The sequence below is a fragment of the Trypanosoma equiperdum genome (genome assembly GCF_001457755.1).
Source record: "Trypanosoma equiperdum strain OVI genome assembly, contig: ctg_1140, whole genome shotgun sequence".
In the NCBI taxonomy this organism is placed as follows: domain Eukaryota; phylum Euglenozoa; class Kinetoplastea; order Trypanosomatida; family Trypanosomatidae; genus Trypanosoma; species Trypanosoma equiperdum.
The window spans coordinates 9,617-21,186 of NW_027123106.1; the positions used below are offsets into that span (position 1 = coordinate 9,617).

Consider the following 11,570-nt stretch of genomic DNA (forward strand, 5'->3'; position numbering starts at 1 on the left):
TAGTGTTCTTGATCGAAGGGAAGGCAACACAATACCACAAAATGATGCATCGGCAGGCGTGAAACAAGACCAAACAAGTCATGGATTGCATCCCATTCAACTCTCCATGCTTCACTACTTGAGGGGAATGAAACGAGAAGAGTGAGTCGCACCAAAACCGGGGCGGCCGTGAGCGACAGGTTTGTACGTCAGCGAGAACTCTCCAAGATAATGGCCAATCATCTCACCCTTGATCTCCACCGCATTAAACTGGCGACCATTGTAGATTCCCACAACAGAACCCACCATCTCAGGCGTGATCACAACATCACGAAGGTGTGTCTTCACAGCTTTCGGTTTCTCACCGGCCTTCACGTTCTTCTTCGCCTCACGCAGGCGCTTCAAAAGCACAGGGGCGCGACGGTCCGCGTGGCGGTTCATGCGTCTACGGGCGCGAGCATGCACAAGTGCCTTGAACTCCTCCTCAGTGAGCGCAAGTAGTGGGTCGATTTCGTGGCCACGGTACGTGAATTTGTGGAAGGTACGCTCCTTCTTCAGCTGTTCGTACCGCTCCTGTGTAATGTTCGACGCCATCGCTTCTTGCCTAGGATGACTAAAATAAACGTTGTAGTAGTGGAGGAAACATATATACATAAAGAGACGGTTATATATGTTTCAATGCACAGGAGGGAAAATAGATATTAAAGCGGGAGGACGTATCGTACCACCACGTAAAAGAAGCCGTCACTAAAACTCTGTGGATACTGCCATCTGGAACTCGATATGTGCTTTGCCATCCTTTATTTGCAACGAAGGCAGGTGCAAGTATGCATCTCAATATCTTCGTGTTTACTTCCCATTCCGTGCATTATCATTTAGTTCTAACTAATGTTACCCACAACACATCAATTAGCTTCAAAACACTGCTGCATGGAGTTAGGGTCCCCATCACTCTGTTTTCTTGCAGTGCTTTCAACTCACCTGGTACGCACACCTCTTCGCACAACATCACCGAATGATGAGAACCTCTGATGTATCGTGTCTCACGTAGGTGTGTTACACAGAGGCATGGGTATGTGCTACCAGCCTCACCGCATGTCGTTTCAACACACGCAGATGCGCAGTGAACAACACAAGGCATACCCAGCACCCAAAGATTCCAGCGGCAATGCAGTATTCGTATCGCGGATACGGGGAAAAAATGTTAAGCAATGGGTATCACTTTACTCATCTGGAGAACCCTCCGTCATGCGCACCTTCCCCACAGCCTCTACGTACTCTTCCATCAAACTATCCAACGAAGCTTTTGCCGATTCTTCGCTGCCCGCCGACGGCTTATGGGATTGCTCTCCCGAGCTTCCCTTTTGTTTGAAGTCAAATCGAATTCCCAAATCGTCTTGCAATGGTTTTCCCTCCCAAACGTCGGAGCCATTCGCCCGCAGAGCACCGAGCAATTGGTCAAGTTTACCCTCTAACGAATCGCTGGGGTAAGTCGATCCCGCAGTGCCAGTCCCATTGCCACAACTCACGTCGTCTTCCTTTCCCAATGCGGCTAAAAGCGCCTTCATATCCCCCGCGAGGTCCTTGTCCATCACGCTCCTACCAATGGCGGGAACGAAACTTTGAAAACTGTATTTTATATACCTTTTCGCCTATAACCTTCCTCGTTGTGGAGTGCAACCCCAGTTGTAATTAATGATTCTTTTGTGTCACCGCTGAAGTAAAGAAAAAAACATAGAAAAGATGAAACATAAATGCACGGTCAAAAGCACTTCCAGGAGAACTGCTTGCAATCATACGCACAGGCACAGACACGGACACAGACACACACACACACGCGCGCGCAAGGAAGTAACAATTAGGTAAAAAGCCACGACACCTGTTTTAAATCCCATAAACAAGAACACGCCCAACATATCTCTTCATGTGTGAGGTGGGTTGTGACGGTGCGTTATTTGAAGGCGCTTGGTCTCAACTTCAAGCCGTTCCCATCAACACTCACTTCCTCTCTTAACACCTTTATTTCCCTCTGGGCGTGTATACATGTGTGTTTATGCGATTACTTGATGGCGAATGAGTCGTCAAACCCATATTCACATTCATACAAGCTGCGTGTAATCACCCCATCATGGATATGTTAATATTGATGTGATCCTTATACCACCTCCCTTCCCCCCAACAACAATAACAATTTTGATCTGTTCTCAAGCCACGGGGCATGAATCCAACGAAGGATCGAAAAATTACAGAATGAATATATTTAGAAAAGGACACATTTAGCTGCTGACACAACACCAACATCTCTCTCCCATTCTTTTTCCCTTACTCCGTCTCCAACAAGTGCAACCTGCATGCTACTAAACCGATAGTGATGCAGTTATCGCTTGAAAAAAAAAGGAACAAAAGGGGGGAAAGAAAGAAAAGGCATTTGTTTTTTTTTTGCCATTTTCTTTGTTGTCCTTTAGTTTTGTCACTTGAACAAAGTTGCTACAGACAGACACGCACACACGTATATATGTGTGTCCGTATGCAGGTAGTGAAGAGCCGTGAGTGTGGGAACCCACACCGCATGCGTTGCCTTTCACACCTTTCCCTCTCTATGGATTCTATAATTTGTCAGCACTAAAACCGTGCCGTCTGTACCGGCGGCGGCGCTCTCGCATCTCCACACTTGCACCCTCCCCCTCCCTACACCGTGAAGGGCAACATTACTTTATAAGCTGCCGAAGAATAAGCGAAACCTTGCTCGATTTTTTGATGCTATCCATCGCCTGCAACCTGATCGACTTCGTCGCATTATGTAGATCGATACCATTCACTCCATCCACCTGCCATGAAATCTGTCCGGCATCATCTGGAACCAATGTTTTCATAAACGGATGAGTCTTTAGTGCCGCTGAGACAGGAGGAAGACGAGTCAACACAAGCTTATCTCCTCCATGTGTCATGCTGATATCCCAGGACGTTTTTAGGTCAGGGCGGCGCAACTCCATGTTCATACCGTCGAAGTGATCGAGGGTAACAGCGTTCTCAAACGTCAGTGGAGGAGCTTCCTTCAGTTCAGCCATGACCTCAGGAGTCATGGCGACACTGCCCTTTGGGGCCACTGCTATGCGCACCGCAGCTGCATCACCACCGCCGGGAGAGGTTGACGAAGAAGATTCTTTTTTGCTTTCGCTCTTCCTGGATACTACCACAGCCGCATCGGAGCGCGGTTTTACGTCTACAAGTGGCTTGTCTACCACACCTTGAGCCTCCGCTGCCTCCTTCAACGATGTACCAGCACCACTGTCTGCTTTCTTTCCACCTTCGGGAGTCTCCTCTTTAGCCTCTCCATCCTTAGATTCACTATCCTTCGCCTTATTGCTTTTCCTCCCCCTTGTACGTTTCTCCTCGCCCTCTTCCTTGTCTTTTCCCTTCTTTGTCTTTCCACCCTTTTTCTCCTTTCCACTCTTCTTCGCAGCCTTTGACAGTTTCTTTCCCGCTTTCTTCCGGGCATCCTCCTTGTCCTTCTTCTTCTTTTCAGAGGCCTTTTTCTCAGCTTTCCTTTTCTTGGTTGCCTCACCCTTTTCCTCACCTTCCGTTGTCCCAACCTTTTTGGTCTCCTTCGTCGCTACCGTCGAGGATCTCACCTCCCCCGAAGTTTCTGCGGTTCTGTCATCGGTTTCTGATGAATGGAGCGTCTTCCGGCGGCGGCCCCGCTTTTTGGGTTCCGTTTTCTCGCTACCTTCATGTTGTGTCTCCTCATCTCCCTGCTCCCGTGTTCCCTGTCCTTCTGGCAGCGGCCTATCCGAGTCGGTACCATGCCGGTGTTGTGAATCCAGGTTTCCAGCATTCTTGATTTCGTCATCCGCAGCCGAACGCATAACGTTGCTCTTTGACCCCCCTCTCTCTGCGAGTTCAGCACCCTCCAACTTCTCGATTTCCATGGCCTTCGGTTGCCGCCGTGAGTTCCCCACCCCCACCGCAACTGATCCGTCCTTGGAATCAGAATTTACAGTGGCAACGGTTTGCAATCTCAAAATAAGGAAAAGGGAGCTGCGCATAACGTCATCAAGGAAAGAATTGTTTTTCGGCTCGCATCCATTGACTTGGGCAACGTGCAGATTACCGAGGTGGGTGTTAATGAACTCACTCGCCGCATTTGAAAGCGAAATATTCGGGGAAACACTATCTAGTATCAACTGGTTTTCACCATTCGCAACCAATTTGAGCTTCCAATCTACGGAAACAGATGGCCGCTTTAGAATAAGGCACGCTTCCTGCCCAGAAGCACCTTCCCCCCCTTGCGGTATAATGTTAAACGAAACCTCCTGAGGATCATGCATGCCCGAAACACCTGCAACAAGCAACGAGACTTTTGTTACCTTACTCTTTAGTATGTTTTGTAACTTCTCCAGACGCGACACTCGGACTTCCTCACTTACATCACCATCGGCCTCTTGTTCCCCAGGTTCACGAATAGTTACCCCATTTATATTATAAATCGGTAATCCACCCTCGCTTAGTTGGAGGGCATGGAAGAGTTCACCACCGGTTGATGTGGCAGTCCGCAGTGTATTTTCCACTCCAATCAGTTTGCTCGCCATATTGATCAATAAACCCCATTTAAACGACGAGGCAGACCGCTCAATTGTGATCTTTCCGGAAGAGGGGTCGTAGTAAGTTACAGTAACAGGAGGATCGCTTATATCTTGCGGGGGGAATGGAAGGGAAGGCGTGATACGGGTGGTTTCCAGGTTCAGTCGATCCGGTTGTACCATCAGCATCCATCCCAAAAGACTGTAGAATGACTGGACCACCAAATTCGCCGTAGTCCCATCCGCCGCAGCAGTTTCACGAGGTATCGAGTTGCTGCCGTTAGAGGTCAACGGTGCACTTATGGAATCGAATGCTGTTACCAGCGCAGCACGGAACTGAAGAAAGTCCTGTGTGTTCTTTTTGGTAGCCGCAAGAGCCTGAAGTTCCACATCTGTCCGTCGGGAATTCGCTGGTGAGGCTTCTTCTGCAGCGAGGCGCGCCTCCAGCCGCTGGCACACGACTCCATAGTTATCCCGCACCACACCTGTGCAGAGTACAGCGGTAAGTGAAACCACAGCCTTAGCACATGCACTCCGTTCGGCAAAAATCTTTTCTAGACGTGGCATAAACACCTCAGCTTCTTCATCCGAGCCACAAGGTACGAGTACCTCGCCGTCGCTTCCGACCGCACAGGAAGCGAAGGCGAGCATAACGCTCTTTTGCACCAGATAGAGGGCTTCTTTCGGAGTTAACCTCGAGTCAAACTCCAGTATTCGGCGGAGCTCACGAAGCACCACACCTTGTACGCGCGACACCTCGGAGCGAAAAACTCGGTCGTGCTCAGGGTTAATCACCACTTGTTTCAGTGTTTTGTCATATTTCATAAATGGTGTCAATAGACGGGTTTTTAGACCAACAATGGAATTAACAAATGAAACATCCGGTGATGTAGCATCGGATGTCTGAGAGCCAGAGTGGTCAGCCTTCCTTGAAGCAGCGGATTCCTTCCGATCCTGCTTAGCGCCGCCACGAGGCCGATACATTTTGTCGCTAGGGTAAAGGGAAAGATCAGAGTATGAAGTGCGCTGTCCGCAATTCTTCGCTCTCACCTCACTCACTCTTTGCCCAACACAATCCGCAGAAAAAGAATAAAAGGCTAAACTGATGGTGCTCTACGCAGACACTGGTAGATGAAGGGCCCTAGGTTATACCGTATTCAAAGATAAAACGACGCGCCGCGCAATAAACATAAACGTTCAGCAAGATTTAAAAAAAAAAAGGAGAATGAAACAAAAAAGAGCTATCTATCTGCCAAGTATTCGAAGAGATCAAAAGCAGTGACAGTTCACGCGCTTCACTTGCAACACCAACCCCTGAAAGGGATGGCTAGGAGATTAATGCCTTCCGTTCCTTAAAAGAAAGAAGTTATAATGATAAATTATTAATAGAACTAACGCAGAACAGGCATCGGATTCAATCACCATAAAGTGCTCCCAATACTAAAACTTTCACACACACACACACCTCCCTCCCTTGTGGCTTCCTAATGATGCGACTCGTCCGTAACTTCCTGAAGGAAGAGTGAAAAAAATTCAGAGTATGCGATCGTGCCAGAAGAGGGGTGCCATACTACACACACACACTCCCTCACCTCACCGTTGCTACAATCGCGTGTGCATGATACTTCCTTTTTCCCGTTGCATTTCAGTCGTCCAACCCCCTCCTGCGAAAACTTCAATCACTTTACAATAGCATTTGTTATTCCCGGAACAGTTAGGACACCGAGGGGGTGCTGCGCGGGAATATCACCCCAACGCACGATGCTCTGATCATCCACGCGAAGAGGACCGAGAAGACCCGTTGCAGCATTGCCTGAAAGTTGCTTTGTTTCAAGTAGCGCTTCTTTGTTGTAAGCCTCGCCAAAAAGAATACGGTCCCCAGGTTTTGCACCCTCAGGTGGCTGTACGATCCGCAGGCTAGTTTCATTGGAAGCACAAAGGATCATACCGTGTGAATTGATGTCCCTAAGGGATCTGGGTTTCAGGTTGCATACAGTAATGCACAGCGTTCCCTCCACCTCTTCAGCCTTGTAGTAGTCTACGAGACCACTAACCACAGTGCGTGTTTCTGTACCAATGTCCATGTCCTCAACGAAAAGCCGATCGGAATTGGGGTGCCTTCTAACGTTGAGAAAGCGGCCCACACGCAAATCCAACTGATTGGGATTCAATGGCACTACTTCCTTCTTTTTCTCTGGCGAAGATATACCATCTTTTGCAGTAGTAGCAGAAGCAGCGGAGGCAGCGGCATTTGCAGCTTTGGCCAACTTCGCCTTCTCCTTCTCCTGCTTTCGGCGCAGTATTTCCTCATCAGAGGGTTTGGCGAATACAGGTTTGTCACCCTTAGCCTTTCCTCCGCCAGTGGCACCAGCTTTACCACCGGTTGCAACTGGATTAAATTGAGAAAATGCATCACCCTCCAAATTTGGAATGAGCGGAGCAACTCTCTCGTTGCTTCGAGTGTGGAGTGCCCAAGCTTTCACGCACGGGTATGCCTCAGGTGTCCACAAGGGATGATTGTGTACGGCCACGTATAAGAGCAGGTCCGCGATTGTGGGAAATGTTCCTCCAGTTAAGAAACCCTTTTTCCCATCACTGAGGTCAATGCATTTCTCCACTTGCAGCAACAAGTGTCCCATGAAACTCGTGCAGCCGGAGTCCTTGAAAGTTTGTGTAGGTTCATTCGAGACGAGCAGCGACGCCCAGAGCAACCACTGATTCACCAATGGAGCCACATCCGGGGCTGCACCAACAAATTCCTTTAATTTAGCATCCACTGCCGTCTTCCGCAACGCGGAAACAAGTGGCACAAGTCCACTATGTGTCTTTGGTCCCGTTACAACAGCGAAACACTCACCTCCAGAGTTTACATTCTCGGCAGGAACCCCAAACATGTTGAGTACGTCCCTCAGCACCTTGCAAAAGGGTGATTTTTCCTGAAGAACGTACTTGTACATTTTTCAAACTGTATAATGATAATTCAGTTGTTAAAATGTGGGATAAAATACAAACAAACTTGAGAGAATATAGTTGAGGCAAAGGGGGAAGCACAGGTAAAAGATAGAGTGTAAAAACCAAAAAGGAAACCGAAATGCCACATAAGAAAGTATATGTGTATAAATGGCACGTGATTCAGCATAGGAAAAGATGGCCAGAAACTCACTTATTAAACAATGGTAACAACTCAACTGTGGCACCTCATGGACCCTTTCTGCAAAATGCCCCAATACTTTTCAACGTAAGTCCATCATCTATACCCTTATATTTCCGATAATCAAATAGCGTTAAAACGTACCCGTAAGGGAGCGACATTATAGCACTTCGCAAGCCGCCGGAGCGCGTGTCTTCAAGTCTGCTGTTTTCTTTTTTCTCTCTTTTTTTTTTGCGATGAACGGCATTAAGGAGGTATCTTAGAAACCCATTGAACGCGCCGGTTGCGGGGTCACCAACACAAACTCCAACTTGATCAATGGTTCACCGTCAACAGAACGACGCCAACGCGTTGGGACGATGGAAAACAAAAAAAAGTATACAAGAAGGATAAGGAAACAAAGTGCCTGCGGGAAGTTAACGTACGCCCTTAAACCAACTGATACGCCGAAACCCTCCACATGACGCAGCAAAGTGGCTCGGCACCCTCAGGGTATTCTTATTATTATTTTTTTTTTTCTCTGCGTCATGAGGAATCGCTACCACACCGTGCGTGTATGATGTAGACGTTAAAACGAGCCCTCCCCCCCAAAAAAAATAATAATAATATTATGAAGAACCCCCCACACACACCTCTGCAGTACAACAAACAGAGGGACGCCTCCTTTTAGCGGTAAGGTGCACGCGACCCGATTGGCGTTGGAGACAGGAGGGAAAGCACATGACAGCAAGTATCCCTAACAGAAGCACATTACACCTCCATAAAATTTGGACTCTTCCAGTTTGTAGGTTTTATTTTTCACTTCCCAAATGTGAAGTGCTAACAACCCCCTACAAAAGCGAACAGCGATGACTCCAAGATGCAATTCAAGGAAACAACTGATATGTTCCCGAATGTAACTGCTGAAGCTGCCCGTGTATGATGGAAAGACGGTGAACGCAAACAACAATTATTGCCTCAGCATGCTCGGCAACCTAAGCATGATAGTCCGCGGTAAGAGCAAAAGAACCAGCGCCCCACGTAAATTTGCTTCCAACATTTTTATTTGACCCTCACCTCATTACCCAGCGGTTGCCGTTCACCAGCTCGCAGAAAATTTTTCACCTTGTAGTTGGCAACACGAACCCTCAACTGAGGAATGTCGTTCTTGAGAATCGATATAATGCTGTCCTGTGATTTTTTACTAAGTGTTGGTAGTGAAGCAATGCCTTGCCGCCCTGCGACGGATGAAGAATTCAAAAATTCCAAAATTTCGGGTTTCACAGTATCTTTCCAACGAAGTTGAGTATCCATTGTCTTCTCGTGCCTGACATACAAACGGTCAAATATGACGTCAATGTTCGTCAGCACATCATTTTCAAAGTCAACCAATGACTTGCGCGTCTTCAAAGCGGCAAACACGGCGGCGATCGCGGTAGCGGAGGCAAGTAAGGCTGCAACTTCCGTGAAACCGCCAACCGCAAGCAGAAGTCCGGAGACGCAAAAAATCGCAGGTGGTGCCAAAGTGGCGACAACCTTCATCTTCCGGTATGTTGATACAATTTCAGTGCAAACACGACCGGCAAGAAGTACTCGTTTCACCCCTTCCTCCAACTCCGTGATAAGATTGTCGTAGCGACGCAGTGGTGCTTGAAGAATTTCACTGACCACTTCACTTCTCTGTCGAAGAAGCTCATCTCGGGCAATAATCGACGTTGACTCCTTTTGTGGTGATCCCGATGCTGTTTTCCTCCCTCCAACAGCCGTTTCCTCGGTTGAGGAACTCTTATTGAAGGCAGCAAAACCTGCTGCGTCCCGCGTGTCGTCAAATTCATCACCACGGGGAAGAAAATAGGTAGTGTATATGTGTGGAATGTCCTTCATTTGTAAAACTTTGCTTAGGTTCCAGCAAAGGACGCCATACACACGAGCAAAATCCGCTGCCTTGTCATACATATCTGATTTGTTTAAAACGATAAGCAGCTTATGCTCCACCCCAGCTAGGGATTTGGTGAGAACATCTAATGTTTCACCTGTAGTACCGGGGTTAGCGGGGTCAAACATCAAAATAATCAAGTCACAACGTGAAGCAAACCAACGTGTCACGGCGAACAGATCATACCCCCTGAGCTGACCCTCAACTGATGTCCGATCATTCAAATGAATAGGAGTGTCAATCATGCCCGGCGTGTCGACAATCATGAGACCGGGTGGTAATAGAGACGTTGCCGGCAATTTGCGTGTCTTTACCTTGAACTTGTTGACAAAGTGGATGCCAAATTTGCGCAACTCTTGAAAACTATATCGTGGATCACTTACAGCAGTCGGTCCATCCTCGGTTATATCGTCTTCACCACTCTGAATAACCGTAAAGCCGTCATCCGTTGGAGATACGCCCGATCGCTGCAGTTCGATACCTAATAAACGATTAATCATCGTAGACTTTCCCGCGCTGTGGTTCCCAAGGACAATCACCATCGGTTGGCGGTTGCTGTCATGGGAAAGGAACCGTAATTCATCGCTGTATCGCTGCTGAACACGCCTCTTTAGCGAATTCAAATCCTCCTCAACACCTTCTAATGCATGCTGCCCACTTTTGTACGAGCCGCTTTCCATGCGATATATCCCGTTATATCCGTCACTGGCACTTTCATCCCCACTAGATTTCAATCCAAACTTGTTTAACATCATTACGGTTGTAGTAGTCGCAAAACACATGCGGTTAGTCGAGCAGTTGGCACCCAACTGACTTCTGCGCAACAGTCTCTTCAGTGATGATGTGGTGGGTAACGTTATGCTACGAAGTGATTTAAGGGGCGTATTGAAGTTTCCACATGCTAAAACTGCACTTCCTAACTGCCTCATTATACTTTTAATGCTCTTCCCTTGTTTATATTTATATTTTACTGCCCGTAACAAATGACTTCCTTTGCTTTCCTTCGTGATAATGTCTTTTTTTTTTCGTTGTTTATTTTTGTTTGTTTTGAGATGAAATTGCAGTAGCAACAGGAGAAATAAGGGGGAAAGTATCTTTTTTTTTCAAATTGAAGAACTACTTAGAAAAAAGACATCAAATAAATTGCAATACAACGCACATACGTATCATCTCCCTTTTTCCACACGTACAAACAAACCTTTTTCATCGCAGCCTTTTTGTGTGAGCAATAGTGGGGAAACCTATATATATATATATATATATTTCCATCCTCTCTCTCTCTCTTCCTCTCTTCTTTTTTTTTTAAAAAAAAAGAAAATTCTGGATATTTTCTTCCTTGCTTTTCTGTTTTTTTTTTGTTTACCAGCTACTCTGTCCAGTTTGTTTCGCCTCGCCTCTTTACTCTCACTTTTTGTCTTCGCCCTTTTTTTTTTTCATCACCATATGATAATCAGCACGTGAAGAAAAAAGGAAACCATACGGTAAAATAACATTTTCACTGATCCTCAGCGAAAATAAAGTTGGTAAACATTACGGTGAGGGACGGGGAACAAATAAAAATAAAAACAAAACAAAAGCAACAAGAACAAGAACAGGAACAGGAGTTAAAAAAAAAAATACCTGAAAGAGTAATATGAAATATTTTACAGGCAAAAATGGCGGAAAAGGAAAAAACAAACAAACAAATCAGACCGACTAATACGCATCATATAGCGTTTTAGGACCGCAAAATTCATTTTTTTTTTTTAATTGCTCAGTAATACCGGTGAGTCGAGGAGGGGTAAAACTTCACACGTGTACTTTCCTTCCTTTAATCTCGCCATCATTTTGTATTCCTAAAATATTTCCTGTTCGGTACATATCTTTCATCTTTTTTTTTCTTTTGCCGACATTAACTCCCCACCCCCTGCACACAAACACACAAACAAGAAGGGGGAAAAAAAAA

General features: G+C 46.6%; 5 protein-coding genes across 5 annotated transcripts; all 5 read right to left on the reverse strand.

The window, feature by feature from the left end:
• Positions 1-114: 114 nt before the first annotated feature.
• On the reverse strand, positions 115-573 carry TEOVI_000622900 (40S ribosomal protein S15, putative; the record flags this gene model as incomplete). Its single annotated transcript, XM_067220378.1, has 1 exon — positions 115-573. The coding sequence occupies one exon, from the start codon at positions 571-573 to the stop codon at positions 115-117; it is 459 nt and encodes a 152-aa protein (XP_067076479.1).
• A 629-nt stretch (positions 574-1,202) lies between these two features.
• Positions 1,203-1,571, reverse strand: TEOVI_000623000 (uncharacterized protein; the record flags this gene model as incomplete). The annotated part of the gene is made up of 1 exon (XM_067220379.1): positions 1,203-1,571. The coding sequence occupies one exon, from the start codon at positions 1,569-1,571 to the stop codon at positions 1,203-1,205; it is 369 nt and encodes a 122-aa protein (XP_067076480.1).
• Positions 1,572-2,687: 1,116 nt separating this feature from the next.
• TEOVI_000623100 (uncharacterized protein) lies at positions 2,688-5,543 on the reverse strand (the record flags this gene model as incomplete). The annotated part of the gene is made up of 1 exon (XM_067220380.1): positions 2,688-5,543. One exon carries the CDS (start codon positions 5,541-5,543, stop codon positions 2,688-2,690), a length of 2,856 nt encoding a protein of 951 aa, XP_067076481.1.
• A 695-nt stretch (positions 5,544-6,238) lies between these two features.
• Positions 6,239-7,516, reverse strand: TEOVI_000623200 (tyrosyl-tRNA synthetase, putative; the record flags this gene model as incomplete). The annotated part of the gene is made up of 1 exon (XM_067220381.1): positions 6,239-7,516. One exon carries the CDS (start codon positions 7,514-7,516, stop codon positions 6,239-6,241), a length of 1,278 nt encoding a protein of 425 aa, XP_067076482.1.
• Positions 7,517-8,751: 1,235 nt separating this feature from the next.
• On the reverse strand, positions 8,752-10,554 carry TEOVI_000623300 (Dynamin family, putative; the record flags this gene model as incomplete). The annotated part of the gene is made up of 1 exon (XM_067220382.1): positions 8,752-10,554. One exon carries the CDS (start codon positions 10,552-10,554, stop codon positions 8,752-8,754), a length of 1,803 nt encoding a protein of 600 aa, XP_067076483.1.
• Between the last annotated feature and the right edge of the window lie 1,016 nt (positions 10,555-11,570).